The 20,223-nt window shown below is 47.8% G+C and overlaps 1 protein-coding gene across 1 annotated transcript in view; it reads right to left on the bottom strand.

Annotated features, from left to right (window-relative positions):
- SLC36A4 (solute carrier family 36 member 4) overlaps window positions 1-19,809 on the bottom strand; it is a 72,311-nt gene extending 52,502 nt beyond the window's left edge. Inside the window, exon 1 of the mRNA XM_069972899.1 lies at window positions 19,647-19,809. Coding sequence (XP_069829000.1) covers window positions 19,647-19,809 — 163 coding nt within the window. The remainder of the gene's footprint in view (window positions 1-19,646) is intronic.
- Window positions 19,810-20,223: the final 414 nt, after the last annotated feature.

The raw sequence follows: 20,223 nt of genomic DNA, 5'->3' as shown, positions 1-20,223 counted from the left end.
ATGTGTGTCATTTAAGTGAATGGCCCCCTTCCCCATGTTTCCACCCTCCAATGCTTAACCCGCAAGTGTGATACAGTATACTCGCGGAATCACTGTCGACCCGACCACCATCTTGGGACAAACACGTGATTGGCTGAGCATAACAGAAGCCCCAGATGTCTCCTGTTATGCTCAGCCAATGGTGGCTGAGCAGCTGATGATGCGCTGGAGGGGGACCGGCATGAGGCAGGGCTGGAGCGGTCCGGTCGGCCTACTGAAGATGACGTGATCGTCCCAAGATAGCGGCAGGGGCGTAACTACCACTGTAGCAGCCATAGCGGCTGCTATGGGGCCCACCACATCAGGGGGCCCCATAGCCAGCTCTTACAATACGCTGAGCCCCTTGAGCTGTCATCATTTGGAGCACCAGGTGGACAAGCGAGCCTCTGGGGTTCTGCAAATGTCCCTGACAAGTGCTTGCAGTTACGACTACACTTAACAGCTTAGTGGCCAGTCGGGAAGGAAGGGGGGCCCCAATCAGAAGTTTGCTATGGGGCCCAGCCATTTCTAGTTACGCCCCTGGATAGCGGCCAGGGTCGACAGTGATTCAGTAAGTATACACTTCCGGGTTAAGCATCAGGGGGTGGAAACACAGGGAAGGGGGCATTCACTTAAATAACACACATATCGATGTTGTATAACTTTGTAATGTGTGTTATTTAGTGAAAAATTTAGTGAAACACCACACTACCCCTTTAACTAACAATAACTAACATAACTATACTCTATACTATTTTAGGTTTTTTTATTAGTTTTTTTTTTCACATCCTGTAATATACTCCAGAGCTGCACTCACTATACTGCTGGTGGGGTCACTGTGTACATACATTACATTACTGATCCTGTACTGATCCAGAGTTAGATCCTGTAATATACTCCAGAGCTGCACTCACTATTCTGCTGGTGGGGTTGCTGTGTACATACATTACATATCCTGTACGGATCCTGAGTTACATCCTGTAATATACTTCAGAGCTGCACTCACTATTCTGCTGGTGGGATCACTGTGTACATACATTACATATCCTGTACGGATCCTGAGTTACATCCTGTATTATACTCCAGAGCTGCAGTCACTATTCTGCTGGTGGGGTCGCTGTGTACATACATTACATTACTGATCCTGAGTTACATCCTGTATTATACTCCAGAGCTGCACTCACTATTCTGCTGGTGGGGTCACTGTGTACATACATTACATTACTGATCCTGAGTTACATACTGTATTATACTCCAGAGCTGCACTCACTATTCTGCTTTTGCCGAAGGGTCACAGGGATTTATTCCGATTCCTAGATCTGGAGTCATGATGACATTTTTGCCTTCTTCTGGATGAACACTCCGGGCTGAAAGACAGAACTGGATGGACATTTGCTCTTTTTCACCCTCATTGCACATTGTAGGGGGCTGTTTGGTTGATTCAATTCTACCCACCTACCGATAAAGCTCTATTAGGGCATCACACCGATATTAATATTTAAAAGGGGCCTGCCTCTTTAAGAACCCCCATTATCTCTAGCGGGTTTACATTAGGTGATCCCCCAAGGCTCAGACACGAGGAGAAGTCTATAGATAATTGCTCATTAGCACTGATAACAATTCCCAAATCAAAGTACATCAGAGAGCCAAGTCTGCCATAGACGAGGAAATACGAGTAATTAAAAGTATATTAATCCAGAACACACAGAGCGGAGCGGGGGGCCGCGAATCCACAGGGGGCTATTTAATATGGACGTGAGCACTTAGGAGTGTATACAGAGACGTTACGTAAGGAATGCACACCCAGAGAAGGCCCAAAAAGCCAAAAGAAGAAAGTCTATTACAGCACTTTGACATGGGTGGGTAAAAAAAAAAAAAAAAAAAAAAAAAAAAAAAAAAAACACACACATCTCCACAATTTTTGCCTTTGAAAAAAAAAAAAAAACACCCAATGCACCCAAAGGCTTTTCTGTGTACAGCAGGGCTCTTCAAAATTTTTGTTTTCTGGCCTCACCCACAAACACATGCTACTATGCAGCATCAGATACTGCCAAGAAATGCACATAATATCTCAGAGCAGTGCCAAATCGGCAGCAGAGTGCAACAATAGAAACTGCTCCACCTGTAGTAAACCAACACTGCAGTGCAGAATAACTCAACATCACATTGCATCAGTTCATACTGCTCCACCTGTAGTAAACCAACACTGCAGTGCAGAATAACCCAACATCACATTGCATCAGTTCATACTGCTCCACCTGTAGTAAACCAACACTGCAGTGCAGAATAACCCAACATCACATTGCATCAGTTCATACTGCTCCACCTGTAGTAAACCAACACTGCAGTGCAGAATAACCCAACATCACATTGCATCAGTTCATACTGCTCCACCTGTAGTAAACCAACACTGCAGTGCAGAATAACCCAACATCACATTGCATCAGTTCATACTGCTCCACCTGTAGTAAACCAACACTGCAGTGCAGAATAACCCGACATCACACGGCATCAGTTCATACTGCTCCACCTGTAGTAACCCAACACTGCAGTGCAGAATAACCCGACATCACACGGCATCAGTTCATACTGCTCCACCTGTAGTAAACCAACACTGCAGTGCAGAATAACCCGACATCACATTGCATCAGTTCATACTGCTCCACCTGTAGTAAACCAACACTGCAGTGCAGAATAACCTGACATCACATTGCATCAGTTCATACTGCTCCACCTGTAGTAAACCAACACTGCAGTGCAGAATAACCTGACATCACATTGCATCAGTTCATACTGCTCCACCAGTAGTAAACCAACATTACAGTGCAGAATAACCCAACATCACATTGCATCAGTTCATACTGCTCCACCTGTAGTAAACCAACACTGCAGTGCAGAATAACCCAACATCACATTGCATCAGTTCATACTGCTCCACCTGTAGTAAACCAACACTGCAGTGCAGAAATAGGTACTTCTCTTCCAGTGAAAAACCAACACCACAGTGCAGAATAACATACTACTCCAGCTGTATAACCCAACATCCCATTGCATCAAGTACATACTGCTCCACCTGTATAACCCAATATCACACAGCACCATTACATACTGCTCCATTTATATAAACCAACTGCACCACAATACACACTACTCCACCAGACATAACAGTTCAAAAAAGCAAATCTATCGTTAGATTTAATAAATTAAGCTTGTTTTTTGCAATACCCGATCAATCCAATGATGCCCTTCATTAGCGAATCAACCATCTTGTTCCTAACAAAACACAGTAATCACTGAACTCAAGGAGATCAGTGAAAAAATTCCAATGAAGTACTCAAGAGTCTCCACTGATGCCCCCAAAAATTAAATATACAAAACAGGAGTCCGTGGAGCCTCGGTTGCGAGTCTAAAACACGGGATAGCCAGATATCTCTAGTCTGTTGCCATGGTGTCCTCTATGATGGGAAGAGCACCACATCACCCTGATAACAGAAATTACTCACCGATAATGATGTTTCCTCGAAACATGACGGCACCATGGAGAGAGGGACCCCGCCCCCAGGGACAGGAAACCTAGAGTATAAAAAATTTAGGCCCTCCTCTCATCCTCAGTGATTTACAGAGACCGAAGAGAGCCCTGGTTAGTACAAGGATAATAATACCATACCTTCACCAACTAATAATCATGCAAAATATATATGTCCTTTTTTTTTTTTTTTTTTTTTTGCACACCCTCGTGAAAAAAGTGAGATAGCACCAAAAAAGGGTGGGAATGTGGTGGTGCCGTCATGTTTCGAGGAAACATCATTATCGGTGAGTAATTTCTGTTTTCCCCATCAACATGACGGCACCATGGAGAGAGTACCAGAGAAGAAACCACTAGGGGGGGACAATGGCCTGTAAGACTTTCCTACCAAAGGCAACACCCGATAAATCAGATAAATCTAATCTATAGTGCCTGAAGAAAGTGTGGGGTGAAGACCAAACCGCCGCCCTACAGATCTGAGCAATAGAAGCGTCCCTCCTCTCCGCCCAGGAAGTCGCTATTGCCCTGGTGGAATGAGCTCTAAGCCTAAGTGGTGGAGGAACCCCTGCCACCGAATAACAAGCGCATATTGCTTGTCTTATCCATCTGGAAATGGAGCCACTGCTTGCCTTACATCCCTTATTGACTCCAGAGAACTGTATGAACAGTGATCTGGACTTTCTAAATTGCCTGGTAGATTCCAAGTATTGCAAAACCACTCTTCTGACATCTAGGCAATGGAATTCTTTTTCTTTATCGTTAGATGGGTTCTCACAAAAAGATGGCAAAACAATGTCCTGAAATTTATGAAAATCAGTCACTACCTTTGGAAGAAAGGCTGGATCGGGGCTAAAGATTATTCTGTCCGATAAGATTTTTGTATAAGGTTCACAACAGGACATATTTGCCAATTCTCCTACTCTCCTGGCCGAGGTGACTGCAACCAAAAGCGCTGTTTTTAATGTTAAATTCTTTAGTGAAATTTCCGTGAGTGGCTCAAACGGAGCATCTGTCAGGCTTTTTAGTACTAAATTCAGATCCCATGGTGGGACGGCACAGCTAACTGTGGTGGAGAACCTGGCTGCCGCTTTAAAGAATCTCATGACCCATGGATCACATGCCACCTGCTGATTATACAATGCCCCCAGTGCTGAAGCATGAACCTTTAACGTGGCTGGTTTTAGTCCTTTCTCTAGACCCTTTTGTAGAAAATCCAGCACCTGGGCAATATTTGGTTTATGTAAGTCTATAATATTGGAACCCACAAAGGAGAAAAAAGTTCGCCAGATCCTAAAGTAGATCTTATATGTTATCGCCTTTCTACTTTTCTGTAGAGTGGTAATTACTGCATCAGAAAGGCCATGAGTTCTAAGGATCATCCTTTCAAAAGCCATGCTGTCAGGTGCAGTTGCTTCACACTGGGATGCAAGATGGGTCCCTGAAAAAGAAGATCTTCCTGCTCCGGCAGCACCCATGGGTCCGCTACTGACAGACTCTGAAGAGACGAGAACCATGCTCTCCGTGGCCAGAATGGCGCTATTAGAATTAACTTGGCTCTGTCTTGTCTTATTTTCTTCAACACTCGGGGAGTGCTAGTGGAGGGAAGGCATACATAAGGCTCCATGACCAGTGGTGAGCTAATGCATCTACTTTTAGGGGCCGGTCTGCTGGGGACAATGAAAGAAAAAGCTTGACTTGCCTGTTCTGACGGTTTGCGAATAAGTCCACGACTGGTACCCCCCATAGGTCTGTTATCATTCGGAATATTGTAGGGTTTAGCTGCCATTCCCCTTGATGTAACTGGTGACGACTCAGGAAGTCCGCTCTCGTATTCATGCTCCCCTTCAAGTGCACTGCGGAAAGACTTAACAAGTTGTTTTCTGCAAATAAAAAGATATCATAAGACAGGTTAAGCAAACCTTGACTTCTAGTTGTACCCTGTCTATTGATCACAGAAACCGTAGTAGAATTGTCTGACATAATTTTTACATCTGTTTTATAAATGAATCTCTTTGCTGTCAGCAAAGCTTGGTGAACTGCAGCTAATTCTTTTTGATTTGAAGACCCAAAGGTATGCTGTTCCAACCAGGGGCCCTGGAAATTGCGGTGATCCAGATGTGCTCCCCATCCCCAGGGACTCGCATCTGTGGTAATGACTTTAAGGGATTTATTAACCCAGCTCAGACCCGCTGATAAATTCTTTTCCGTAAGCCACCATGAAAAACTGTCTAGAGTTCCTTGTGACAGGGTGATCTTTCTGTCAAGGTCTGTGGGTGAGCCGTCCCATACTGCTAATAACTCTGCCTGCAGACGTCGGGAATGGTATTGAGCCCAGGGTACTGCGGGAATGGTGGCCGTAAACAGACCCAACAAGGACATACCGTTCCTTATGGACGTTTTTGGATTTTGAATTATAGTTTTTACTGCATGCTGCAACTTCTGAATTTTCTCCTTTGGCAAAAAAGATTTCTGCATTACTGAATCCAGTATTATTCCCAGAAACTTCTTCCTCGTTGCAGGGACTAGAGAGGATTTTTCTTCGTTTATGATCCAGCCCAGGTTCTGTAGAATGGCTAGGACTCTTTTTATCATTATCTGCAGTTTGCTCCTGCTTTCCGCTACAAGCAGAAAGTCGTCCAGATACAGAATGAACAACCCTTCCTCTTCTCTTATATGAGCTGCCATTTCCGCAATAATTTTTGTGAAAACCCTCGGGGCAATTGATATCCCGAATGGTAGGGCTCGAAATTGTAAGTGTAGAAGCACCTTGTCTATCCAGATTGCTATTCTGAGGTATTTTTGAAATGTCTGATGAATTGGCACGTGCAGGTAGGCATCTCTTAGGTCCACAGACGCCATAAAACAATTTGGATAAAGAAGATTTATTGTGCTTTTTATTGTCTCCATTTTGAATCGTTGGTATTTTATGAACTGATTCAATGGTTTTAAGTTTATGATTACTCGGTAGGATTTGTCCGGTTTTTGTATTAGGAACAGGGTTGAATAAAACCCTTGTGCTTCTTCCCCGTTTGGAACTGGTATCAGAACTCCCTTCTCCATGAGAGTCCTGACCTCTGTCTCCAATAGATGTTGGCCCTTTTCTCCCGAGTGACTCTTTGTTATTATAAAACGAGTGGGAGGCAATGAATGGAAATCTATATTTACTCCTTCTCGAATGGACTGTAACACCCAGGAACTGCCGCAGATTTTTTCCCATTCCTGAGCAAACTGAGCCAACCTGCCCCCCACTCGTGGCTCGGCGTCATTGGGCAGAGGGCTTCTTGGAATTGTCTGTCTTTTGAGAGAACATATACCCTCTGGCTTTTCCTTTCCCTTTTCCAGAGGTTTCTGGCCCTTTCCTCTGGAATCCACCTTTTCCCTTGTTCCGAAAGGACTGGTAGTGACTCCTTTGCGAGGAATAGGGAAACCCCTTTTTTCTATCTGACGCTTTGTCTAGTAGGTCATCTAGAAAAGAACCAAACAAATAATTGCCTTCACATGGTATACCACACAACTTAGCTTTCGATGCTGGTTCTCCCGACCAATTTTTTAACCATAGGGCTCTTCTGGCCGAATTTGATAAAGCTGCTGAACGTGCCGAGAACCGCAAGGCGTCAGTTGAAGCATCTGAAAGGTAAGCCGCAGATTTCTTTAACATGGGTAAATGCTTTTCCCCCGATTCTCCTGCCTGTATATCCTGTTCTAGTTTACTGAGCCATACCATCATAGACCTAGCTACACATGTGCTTGCAATGTTAGGTTTAAATGAGGCTGTGGAAGCTACCCAGGATTTCTTTAAAAAAGCGTCTGCTCTTTTGTCTAAAGGATCCTTTAAGGTTCCTAGGTCTTCAAAGGGTAAAGCTCCCTTTCTGGACATTTTGGCTATAGAAACATCGATGCTAGGCGGTTTATCCCAGGAAGGATTCTCTGATTCGTCGAACGGGTATTTTCTTTTAACCGCTCTAGGAATGAACCCCCTTTTTTCTGGCTTTTTCCACTCTCTTGTAATAAGTGATGAAATTGTTCTATGTACCGGAAAAACTCTTTGTTTTTTAGTGTCTAGTCCTCCAAACATTATATCCTGTACGGATTTAGGTTCTCTAACATCTTCCAATTCCATAGTAGCTCTAACTTCCTTTACTAGAGCACTGATATCCTCAATAGAAAAGAGAGGTTTCCCCCCAATATCTGTGTCGGAGAAGTCCGAGCCCTCTGCTCCCGAACCCTCTTTTGTTATTACTCCCTCATCTTCAGCTTCACCAAAAACTTCAAGTGGAGCTCTGGAGGGACCTGGCACCTCTTCATCAGGAGGAGGTTGACACATAGCTATTGGAAGCGGGAGAGAAGGCGTTGGTGCAGGTCTAATATCCTTTAAGGAGTTCTGGATCTCACTCTTAATATCTTTTACAGATGAGATAATAGCCTCCATAGAAGGGACTTCAGCCCTAACCATTCTGGAAATACACTCTTCACATGTGGGCTTGTTGTAATCAGACTTTAGTTTATCTTTACAAATCCTGCACTCTCTATGTCTAGAGGACCTTGAGCGCTTGGCACTTTCATCCTGCAATTAATCATAATGAAAGCCCATAAATATGTGATACAGAGGAACAATCAAATAGAAGTCATCTCACCACCCCCAACCGGGGGAGAAGCATGGCCGATACCCTGGATGATGCCGCGCCGGATGACTCCTTCCTCCGTTCACTGCTGGAGCTCATTACCGCTGCTACTGCTGCTACTTTGCTCCGAGCGCCGGCCGACTCACTCAGCCTGAAAGATCTGCAGCCGCCAGCCCCGGAAGTACTCTGACCGGCGTGCTACGTCACTTCCGGCGCGTCCTGGCCGGGACTCCCGCGCGACGTCACTACCTCGCGCCCATAGGGAATCCCAGCTTCCGAACCGGAAGTAGCTCATTCGCCGCAGCGTCTTTGAGCTGCCCTGGTCTGTCCGGTTCCCGGTCTCAAGACGACACCGCGTCCGGGAGGAACGGTGAGTCGGTCTTCTCTGGGAGGCCCCTGCATCCCCTCTGGACCTCCTCAGCACACCCCAACTAGGGCGGCCCAGCAGGAGAGAGGTCCCGGCATCTGTTCTTTGGAGACTCTGCAGAGCCTCTGTACTCCAGGTCTCCCGTCAGGGACAGGAAACCACTGAGGATGAGAGGAGGGCCTAAATTTTTTATACTCTAGGTTTCCTGTCCCTGGGGGCGGGGTCCCTCTCTCCATGGTGCCGTCATGTTGATGGGGAAAGATAGCCCCTTAAGTCCCACTGGGTTGCGAGTATTGGAACTCCTTGAGTTCAGTGATTACTGGGTTTTGTTGGTTGACTTGTCATTGCCCCAACCAGCCAGAATCCTGCTCCACACTGACGAGGGGCAAATACCCCGAAACAGCTGTCTGTGGATGGATGTCTGCCTTGGCAAGCCCTTGTCATGATCGCAGTACTCGCACCTTGATTTAGATGATGACAAAAAGGGGCCACCCTGGTATTTCCCTATTTATGTTCCAATACTCACAACCGAGTGGGACGTAAGGGGCTATCTATCAGGGTGGTGTGGTGCTCTCCCCATCATGGAGGAGCCCCGTTGGCAACAGGCTAGAGATATCTGGCTATCCCGTGTTTTGAGACTCGCAACCGAGGCTCCATGGACTCCTGTTTTGCATCTGGTTCCTAAGAAGTAACAATAAAGAAGTCTTGGCCGGATGAATAACAAAAATGGTGCCTCATTAATGGGAGGGAAATCACTGCACCGGGGGCACTGACCCCACCTCTAGTGCAATAGACTTACTATTTAGCTTATTTACAAAAACTGATATTTCTCAGGAACGGATTCGCTAATGAAGCGCACCGATGGATTCAGCACATCGCCCTGCCAATCAGGGGGTGCTAAAAACTTCATTCATTAAAGGAGACGTCTAGCGGATTATAAAATCCTGCAGTCGGCAGGGAATAAATTGAGCACTAACTTACCTCTCCCTGTGCCTGTGCAGAGCGTTTTCCCCGGAGTTGTGATGACATCATGACTCCCGGGGGGGGGGGATGGGATTGGTGGCATGTAAAAAAATGGTCAAACAAAACTTTCAGCTGTTTTCATATGAAAAACTGCAATTTTATGTTAAACTGAAAATACATAGAAAAACATAGCCCTAGGGTACATTACCATGAGGAAAAATAGCTGTGGAGTTTCTGCATTTTTTTGAAAGAATGCAGCCAGGCGTCCGCTAGAAATCAATAAGGAAATATAAAACTTTATCGCCAGTGGCATTTTTCTTCATTTTGTTGTTTTTTTGGATTTTTTCAGTCTTGCATACTTTAAATCACATGATCAAACAATCATATGATTTATTATGGGAAAAACGCGACCAAAAAACTGCAAATATTGTTAATTTGTGTAGCTTTTAATATTTTTTTTCTCATGTATTAGCATAACATTTATTTTTAAAAAGTTATGTTCGGCAGGTTCGCCAAACTTTGATGCAAAGTTTAGGTCCTCTGAACCGAACCTTAACCCCTTCATGACCAGGCCAATTTTGGTTTTTGCGTTTTCATTTTTTCCTCCTTGTGCTTAAAAGGCCATAGCACTTGCATTTTTTTACCTACAGACCCACATGAGCCCTTATTTTTTGCGCCACTAATTGTACTTTGAAATGGCAGACTTAATTTTTTTAAAAAGTATGCTGTGAAGTGAGAAAAAAATTATTTGTGCAGTGAAATTGAAATTGAAAAAAAAAAAGAAAGGAAATTGTTTTTATTTTGTACGCCAATCGTCTGATAGTAAAACTAACATGTTATATATGTTCCTCAAGTCGGTACGATTACAATGATATGTAATTTATATCACATCTTTTATCTGACTGCTTTTAAAAATTAAAACCTTTAAAAAAAAAAAAATCTAAAATGCTCTATTTCCAGCTTTTTTCCTTTGGTCTATAGGGCTGTGTAAGGTGTTTGTTTGTTTTTTGCGCCACGATCTGTACTTTCTATTGGTAACTTACTTGCGTATATGGAACTTTTTGATCGCTTTTTATTACAATTTTTCTGGATTTGATGTGACAAGAAATGTGCAGTTTTGCATTTTGGCGAGTTTTTGCGCTTACGCTGTTTACCGTGCGAGATCAAGAATCTGATTATTTTGATCAGTTCTGGCAATACCAAATATGTTTGTTTATATATTTATTTATAAAATGGGAAAAGGGGGGTGATTCAAACTTTTAATAGGGGAGGGGATTTTTTATTAATAAAAAACCTTTTTTTATTACTGTATACATTAAAGCAGACCTGTCACCAACCCCCGTGCCGAGGTGACAGGCTCCCGACCCCCAGGTAGATCCCCTTATACAGACCTCATCTGGCCAAGTCCCGCTCCCGGAGCCGGTCCCGGGATGGAGATATCCTGGTCAGAAGCCGGCGCGCGCTGTGGAGATGGGTCCGGCGTCCATAGAGAATTAATAGAGCCGGACTCATCTCTGCAGCGCGTGCACGGCTCCATTCATTCTCTATGGGCGCCGGACCCATCTCCACAGCGCGCGTGCCGGCTTCTGACCAGGATATCTCTGTCCCGGGACCGGCTCCGGGAGCGGGACTCGGCCAGATGAGGTCAGTATAAGGGGATCTAGCTGGGGGTCGGGGGGGGGGGGGGGGGTGGGTGACAGGTCCTCTTTAAGTCCCTGGGGGACTTTCAGCATTACTGCAGTGATCTCCCATAGAGATCACTGCAGTATACTTAATACAGCAATGATCGATCAGATCATTGCTATATTGCTTTGGTCAGCAGACCAGATCTACAGATTGCTGAGCCCCGGCACGGTAAGCAGAAGAGATCCCTCTGTGATCGCATTGCGGGGGGGAGATCCCCCCACTAGACACCATGGATAGGGGGAAATAATAAATTTAAATGCAGCTGTCAGTTTTGACAGCTGCATTTAAATGTTTGATTAGCGGGAGCGGCAATCAGACTGCGCCGCGAAAAGCCATGATCCCAGGCTGCACATAGCACCTGGGATTGCGGCAGTTTAGAGCAGGGCCGCTGCGCGGCCCCCCTCTGAACTGTCCCTCCCGCACAGGCTATAAACATCTGCACGCTTATTACCGGCCCCGAACACGGCGTCTTCTTATTACATCAAGCGGAAAGCAGCGATTCCTACTTTCTCATTAAAAACACTGAAATGCTGAATTAGAAGTAAAAAAAATAAATTACGGAGAAAATAAAAAGTAAGGAATTTCATTAAGGCGTCTTCAGGCAAACTTTAATTTCCTTCCTTTGGAGATAAGACTGAGGGGTTTTCTTCAGGTTAGGAAAGTTTCCAGACTGAGGAGTTCAAAAGAAAAATATTCGCTGCTTGCAAAACTAAACTCCAATAAGTGTGGATGAAACCGCCACAAACATAGTCACCGAAGGGAAGTGGTAGACTGCGGTGTACGCCGTAAGCCATATAGGGCCGTATCCTGGTCACCGGTTTTCCCCCCTTTCAAGTAAAAGGAAACAATCCGGACGGCACCACTGTTCACGTAAAACTTGCACAGTCACACGGTCTGTATCTTCTTCGTTGTCCAACATATCCTATAAGATGCAGACTGATCCTGCTCTCCCAGTTTGTAAGCAGCATCTCATAAGACTACACTGAGACTCTGCAGTATAAGGCTATGTTCACACTACGTAAGTTTCGTATTAATATGAAACTTACATAGTACTGCCACCTATGGAATGCCGGCCGGAGTGTATACACATAGTAGGTGATTTCAAACATGGTGTAAAGTGAGACTGGCTCAGTTGCCCCTAGCAACCAATCAGATTCCACCTTTCATTTCCCAAAGAGTCTGTGATGAATAAAAGGTGGAATCTGATTGGTTGCTAGGGGCAACTGAGCCAGTTTCACTTTACACTATGTTTGATAAAGCTCCCTCACAGTATACACTCCGGCCGGGATCGCTAGCAGCGCCGCAACAAACTCACATGTCAGTTTTCTTGCGGCCGCACGCTCCATTGTGTGCAACGGGGAGCAGAGGGAGGAAGTGAGGACCGAAACCAGACAAAAACTTGATTAAAGTCAGGGGAGATTTATCAAACATGGTGTAAAGTGAAACTGGCTCAGTTGCCCCTAGCAACCAATCAGATTCCATCTTTCATTTTCCAAAGAGTCTGTGAGGAATGAAAGGTGGAATCTGATTGGTTGCTAGGGGCAATTGGGCCAGTTTCACTTTACACCATGTTTGATAAATCTCCCCCAGTGTGTACTGAAACACCGATAGTAAGTACAGAAAAAGGAAGGAATGACAAGTGGGCGTTACCTTTCTCCTTGTCAATAGGGTGTGTCCTAACACATACCTCCCAACCGTCCCGGATTTCGCGGGACAGTCCCGTTTTCGGGGTTCTGTCCCGCGGTCCCGGAACGGCCCCCCGTGTCCCGCAATATATGTGGCCCCAGCGGAAAAAACAATAAACCAGTAACTCACCTGTCCTCCGGTCCCAGCAGCTCCTCTCCCGGCAGAGCGCGCACTCCCGTCATCCTCCGGGGCGGGCAGCGGGGTACAGAGTCACTGACAGTACCGGAAGTAATTCATATAGAGGCTGCAGGTCACTTCCGGTACAGTCAGTGTCTGTATACCGCCCGCTGCCCGCCCCGGAGGATGACGGGAGTGCGCGCTCTGCCGGGAGAGGAGCTGCTGGGACCGGCGGACAGGTGAGTTACTGGTTTATTGTTTTTTCCGCTGGGGCCACACTAATGGGGGGTATTGGCTACTATGTGGGGCATATATGGGGGATTGGCTACTATGTGGGCATATATGGGGCATTGGCTACTATGTGGGGGATTGGCTACTATGTGGGGCACTATATGGAGGGATTGGCTACTATGTGGGGCACTATATGGGGATTGGCTACTATGTGGGGCACTATATGGGGGATTGGCTACTGTGGGGCACTATATGGAGGGATTGGCTACTATGTGGGGCACTATATGGGGATTGGCTACTATGTGGGGCACTATATGGGGGATTGGCTACTATGTGGGGCACTATATGGGGGATTGGCTACTATGTGGGGCACTATATGGGGATTGGCTACTATGTGGGGCACTATATGGGGGATTGGCTACTGTGGGGCACTATATGGGGGATTGGCTACTATGTGGGGCACTATATGGGGGGATTGGCTACTATGTGGGGCACTATATGGAGGGATTGGCTACTATGTGGGGCACTATATGGGGATTGGCTACTATGTGGGGCACTATATGGGGGATTGGCTACTATGTGGGGCACTATATGGGGGGATTGGCTACTATGTGGGGCACTATATGGGGGGATTGGCTACTATGTGGGGCACTATATGGGGGGATTGGCTACTATGTGGGGCACTATATGGGGGGATTGGCTACTATGTGGGCATATATGGGGGATTGGCTACTATGTGGGGCACTATATGGGGGGATTGGCTACTATGTGGGGCACTATATGGGGGGATTGGCTACTATGTGGGGCTCTATGGGGGATTGGATAATATGTGGGGCACTATATGGGGGATTGGATACTATGTGGGGCACTATATGGGGGGATTGGATAATATGTGGGGCACTATATGGGGGCATTGGCTACTATGTGGGGCACTATATGGGGGGATTGGATAATATGTGGGGCACTATATGGGGGCATTAGCTACTATGTGGGGCACTATATGGGGGCATTGGCTACTATGTGGGGCTCTATATGGGGGCATTGGCTACTATGTGGGGCACTATATGGGGGCATTGGATACTATGTGGGGCACTATATGGGGGATTGGATTCTATGTGGGGGATTGGACACTATGTGGGGCACTATGTGGGGGATTGGACACTATGTGGGGCACTATGTGGGGGATTGGACACTATGTGGGGCACTATGTGGGGGATTGGACACTATGTGGGGCACTATGTGGGGGATTGGACACTATGTGGGGCACTATGTGCGGGATTGGATACTATGTGGGGCATATATGGGGGCATTGGATACTATGTGGGGCATATATGGGGGCATTGGATACTATGTGGGGCACTATAATGGGGGATTGGATACTATATAGGGCACTATTCAGTCAGCAGCATGTGGTGACTGTAGGGGAGTGGCTATGGAGGGTTGCTATGGGGGCGTGGCTATGGAGGGTCGCTATGGGGGCGTGGCTATGGGGACCGCGGCGCACATGTCCCTCTTTGCTCTTTGCAAAAGTTGGGAGGTATGCCTAACATTCTGACTAAACTAGAGGACCGGCATAATGCCAAGTATTAGAAAAGAAGTTCCAGGAATGATACCTCACAGGTAACACAAGAATTGACTAACAGACACGAGGTGAGGTGATCGCTCCTCTATAAATACAAAAAAAAAAAAAACATATAAAAAGCTAAAAACAACACTAAGGGTGCAACATCGCAGTCATCCGCCGTGAGCCGATCAGTGACTCTAATCTCCCAGCGTACAGATGACAGGTCCGGGTAATAACCGAGGACATGATAGATAGGGATCCTGATGTTGTGACTGATTACATCTGCCACGCTGAAACCCGCTGACCCCGACAAAGTTATTGCACCGAAAAGGCTTCTAGAGAAAACTGTAGAGGAATGAAGGCGGGAAGTGTTCTGCTGTTCCGAAACACACCAAAAGAACGCTTACACAAAAAAATAATATTTCACGGATTGCCAACTAGGACGCCATGATGGTCACAATAGTGATAATAGTAATAATGATGCTATTATAGTAGTAAAAGAATTTTCTGTTCTTCAGATGTGTTAATGGTCGCACGTGCTCAGTCCCACCTCCCAGGATCCTCCTAGACATAGGCAGGACCAGTGATGATGACAATAGGGATCAGTGACAGATCAATGATAAAAGGCAATGAGGAGCAGTCACTAAAACAGCATGGAGAAGTGATGGGAAGCAGACAGGACAGTAGGGAGCAGGGATAAGATGGGGAGGTGGTAAGGGATGGGATAGTAGGGATCAGTAACAGAGGTTAGGAGTAAGGGATGGGTTAGTAGGAATCAGTGACAGAGGTTAGGGGTAAGGGACAGTATAGTAGGGATCAGTAACAGAGGTTAGGGGTAAGAGACCGTATAGTAGGGATCAGTGACAGAGGATGGAGTAAGGAATGGTTTAGTAGGGATCAGTAACAGAGGTTAGTGGTAAGGGACCGTATAGTAGGGATCAGTGACAGAGGTTGGAGTAAGGAATGGTATAGTAGGGACCAGTATCAGAGGTTGGAGTAAGGGATGGTATAGTAGGGATCAGTATCAGAGGTCCCTGGTAAGGGATGGTACAGGAGGTAGACGTTCGGGGAGCAGTCACCTGGGACACAGCATAGTAACAGTTTTTCAGAACACAGGAGAGATCAGTGACTGAAGGTTAAAGGGAAATGACAGAACAGTAGGGATCTTGGAGAACAGAAATTTTACTGAGCAGTGACAGCGGATGGGGCAGCCAGGAGCAAAGACATTACTGACTATGGGAGCAGTGACAGCTGACAGTAGGGAGAAGTGGTGTAGGGAGCAGGGACAGCTGACAGTAGGGAGCAGGGGCAGCTGACAGTAGGGAGCAGGGGCAGCTGACAGTAGGGAGCAGGGGCAGCTGACAGTAGGGAGCGGTGACAGTTATTCATGGAGCAGTGACAGCTGACAGTAGAGAGCAGTGGTGCAGAGAGCAGTGATAGCTGACAGTAGGGAGCAGTGATGTAGGGGGAGTGACAGCTGACAGTAGGGAGCAGTGATGTAGGGGGAGTGACAGCTGACAGTAGGGAGCAGTTGTGTAGGGAGCAGTGACAGCTGACAGTACAGAGCATTGGTGTAGGGAACAGGGAAAGCTGACAGTAGGGAGCAGGGACAGCTGACAGTAGGGAGCAGTGGTGCAGGGAGCAGTGACAGCTGACAGTAGGGAGCAAGGATGTAGGGAGCAGTGACAGCTGACAGTAGAGAGCAGTGATGTAGGGGCAGTGACAGCTGAAAGTAGAGAGCAGTGGTGCAGGGAGCAGTGACAGCTGACAGTAGAGAGCAGTGATGCAGGGAGCAGTGACAGCTGACAGTAGAAAGCAGTGGTGCAGGGAGCAGTGACAGCTGACAGTAGAGAGCAGTGGTGCAGGGAGCAGTGACAGCTGACAGTAGAGAGCAGTGGTGCAGGGAGCAGTGACAGCTGACAGTAGAGAGCAGTGGTGCAGGGAGCAGTGACAGCTGACAGTAGGGAGCAGTGACAGCTGACAGTAGGCAGCAGTGATGTAGGGGCAGTGACAGCTGACAGTAGAGAGCAGTGGTGCAGGGAGCAGTGACAGCTGACAGTAGAGAGCAGTGGTGCAGGGAGCAGTGACAGCTGACAGTAGGGAGCAGTGACAGCTGACAGTAGGGAGCAGTGATGCAGTGACAGCTGACAGTAGAGAGCATTGGTGTAGGAAACAGGGACAGCTGACAGTAGGGAGCAAGGATGTAGGGAGCAGGGACAGCTGACAGTAGGGAGCAAGGATGTAGGGAGCAGTGACAGCTGACAGTAGGGAGCAGTGATGTAGGGAGAAGTGACAGCTGACAGTAGAGAGCAGTGGTGCAGGGAGCAGTGACAGCTGACAGAGAGCAGTGATGTAGGGGCAGTGACAGCTGACAGTAGAGAGCAGTGGTGCAGGGAGCAGTGACAGCTGACAGAGAGCAGTGATGTAGGGGCAGTGACAGCTGACAGTAGAGAGCAGTGGTGCAGGGAGCAGTGAAAGCTGACAGTAGAGAGCAGTGGTGCAGGGAGCAGTGACAGCTTACAGTAGGGAGCAGTGATGTAGGGACAGCTGACAGTAGGGAGCAGTGACAGCTGACAGTAGGGAGCAGTGACAGCTGACAGTAGGGAGCAGTGGTGCAGGGAGCAGTGACAGCTTACAGTAGGGAGCAGTGATGTAGGGACAGCTGACAGTAGGGAGCAGTGACAGCTGACAGTAGGGAGCAGTGACAGCTGACAGTAGAGAGCAGTGGTGCAGGGAGCAGTGACAGCTGACAGTAGGGAGCAGTGACAGCTGACAGTAGGCAGCAGTGATGTAGGGGCAGTGACAGCTGACAGTAGGGAGCAGTGACAGCTGACAGTAGGGAGCAGTGATGATGGGGCAGTGACAGCTGACAGTAGGGAGCAGTGGTGCAGGGAGCAGTGACAGCTGACAGTAGGGAGCAGTGACAGCTGACAGTAGGGAGCAGTGACAGCTGACAGTAGGGAGCAGTGGTGCAGGGAGCAGTGACAGCTGACAGTAGGGAGCAGTGGTGCAGGGAGCAGTGACAGCTGACAGTAGGGAGCAGTGACAGCTGACAGTAGGGAGCAGTGTTGTAGAGGCAGTGACAGCTGACAGTAGGGAGCAGTGGTGTAGGTGCAGTGACAGCTGACAGTAGGGAGCAGTGACAGCTGACAGTAGAGAGCAGTGGTGCAGGGAGCAGTGACAGCTGACAGTAGGGAGCAGTGGTGCAGGGAGCAGTGACAGCTGACAGTAGGGAGCAGTGGTGCAGGGAGCAGTGACAGCTGACAGTAGGGAGCAGTGACAGCTGACAGTAGGGAGCAGTGATGTAGGGACAGCTGACAGTAGGGAGCAGTGACAGCTGACAGTAGGGAGCATGCAAAAGAACACTGCAGAGACACCATCACATGTCTCGACGTCAGTGAACTAGCCAGACCTTCCCTCCGGGAAGGAACAACCAAGCCAAAGTGTTCTCCAGTCAAGGAAACCACCTCAGCAAGGTATCCATCCACAGGCAGCTGTTTCGGGGGTTTTGCCCCTCATCAGTGTGGAGTAGGTTTCTGGCTAGTGGGAGCAATGACTAGTAAGTGCATGCAAAAGGACGCTGGTTGACCTCAGGGAGATCAACCAAAACACCGCAGAGACACCATCACGTGTCTCAACGTCAGTGTATTCTAGAACATTGCCCCCTGGGAAAACGAATATGCAAAAGAACACTGCAGAGACACCATCACATGTCTCGACGTCAGTGAACTAGCCAGACCTTCCCTCCGGGAAGGAACAACCAAGCCAAAGGCATTTTCCAGTCAAGGAAACCACCTCAGCAAGGTATCCATCCACAGACAGCTGTTTCAGGGTTTTTGCCCCTCATCAGTGTGGAGTAGGTTTCTGGCTAGTGGGAGCAATGACTAGTAAGTGCATGCAAAAGGACGCTGGTTGACCTCAGGGAGATCAACCAAAACACCGCAGAGACACCATCACGTGTCTCAACGTCAGTGTATTCTAGAACATTGCCCCCTGACAGTAGGGAGCAGTGATGTAGGGAGCAGTGACAGCTGACAGTAGGGAGCAGTGACAGCTGACAGTAGGGAGCAGTGACAGCTGACAGTAGGGAGCAGTGACAGCTGACAGTAGGGAGCAGTGGTGCAGGGAGCAGTGACAGCTGACAGTAGGGAGCAGTGACAGCTGACAGTAGGGAGCAGTGGTGCATGGAGCAGTGACAGCTGACAGTAGGGAGCAGTGGTGCATGGAGCAGTGACAGCTGACAGTAGGGAGCAGTGGTGCAGGGAGCAGTGACAGCTGACAGTAGGGAGCAGTGACAGCTGACAGTAGGGAGCAGTGGTGCATGGAGCAGTGACAGCTGACAGTAGGGAGCAGTGGTGCAGGGAGCAGTGACAGCTGACAGTAGGGAGCAGTCATGTAGGAGCAGTGACAGCTGACAGTAGGGAGCAGTGGTGCAGGGAGCAGTGACAGCTGACAGTAGGGAGCAGTGGTGCAGGGAGCAGTGACAGCTGACAGTAGGGAGCAGTCATGTAGGAGCAGTGACAGCTGACAGTAGGGAGCAGGGACAGCTGACAGTAGGGAGCAGTGATGTAGGAGCAGTGACAGCTGACAGTAGGGAGAAGTGATGTAGGAGCAGTGACAGCTGACAGTAGGGAGCAGTGATGTAGGAGCAGGGACAGCTGACAGTAGGGAGCAGTGATGTAGGAGCAGTGACAGCTGACAGTAGGGAGAAGTGATGTAGGAGCAGTGACAGCTGACAGTAGGGAGCAGTGATGTAGGGGCAGTGACAGTTATACATGGGGCAGTGTAGTATACCAGCTTATCATGTCTCTCCCACCGCCCCAGCCTTCCATAGAGCCGCCCGGTGCCGGTCTCGGGTCTCCCTACCTATGTCCTCCCCCCGCTGTAAGTCTCCGCTCTCTGTCTTCATCTTTCCTCCTCCGGAAGCTCCGCCACATCCTCCGATCCTTATTAGCCGACACTGCGCAACCGCCGACTCCAGGCCGCGCCCACATCCACGTGTGTGCCCACAACAACCACGCCCACTCATCCCACTAACCTGCCCTGGTAAGAAGTAGCGGGAACGTGGCCCCGCCCACCGCTGATGATCACCAGGATTCCCACGTGGTTTTTTTTCTCTCAAAGGCGTTCCTCGGCAGTGACGTCATTGGACCACGTGACTTTGATCCCGCTCCGTTTCTTCACACCTTGTGGTCCTCTGTGGCTGTCCACAATTACCTCACACTCAGGAAGCGCCCTGTAGCTTCGCCAATAGTCTGAATTTAAAGGGTTTCTCCTAATTAATTAACCCTTCTTGAACAATTTACTACTCTTTTACTTTTTCTTTGGGGGGGGGGGTTTGAATTCCCTCTTGTTTTTAGTGAAGTTTTAGGCAATGTTCACACACAGCATTGTGTGCGTTATATTTGAAGGGGTTATCCCGCGATAATCTTTTCTTTCAAAT

Source organism: Dendropsophus ebraccatus, chromosome 5, assembly GCF_027789765.1.
Source record: "Dendropsophus ebraccatus isolate aDenEbr1 chromosome 5, aDenEbr1.pat, whole genome shotgun sequence".
Taxonomy (NCBI): Eukaryota; Metazoa; Chordata; class Amphibia; order Anura; family Hylidae; genus Dendropsophus; species Dendropsophus ebraccatus.
The sequence above is the reverse complement of the archived record's forward strand: the minus strand, read 5'-3'. Positions and strand labels throughout refer to the sequence as shown.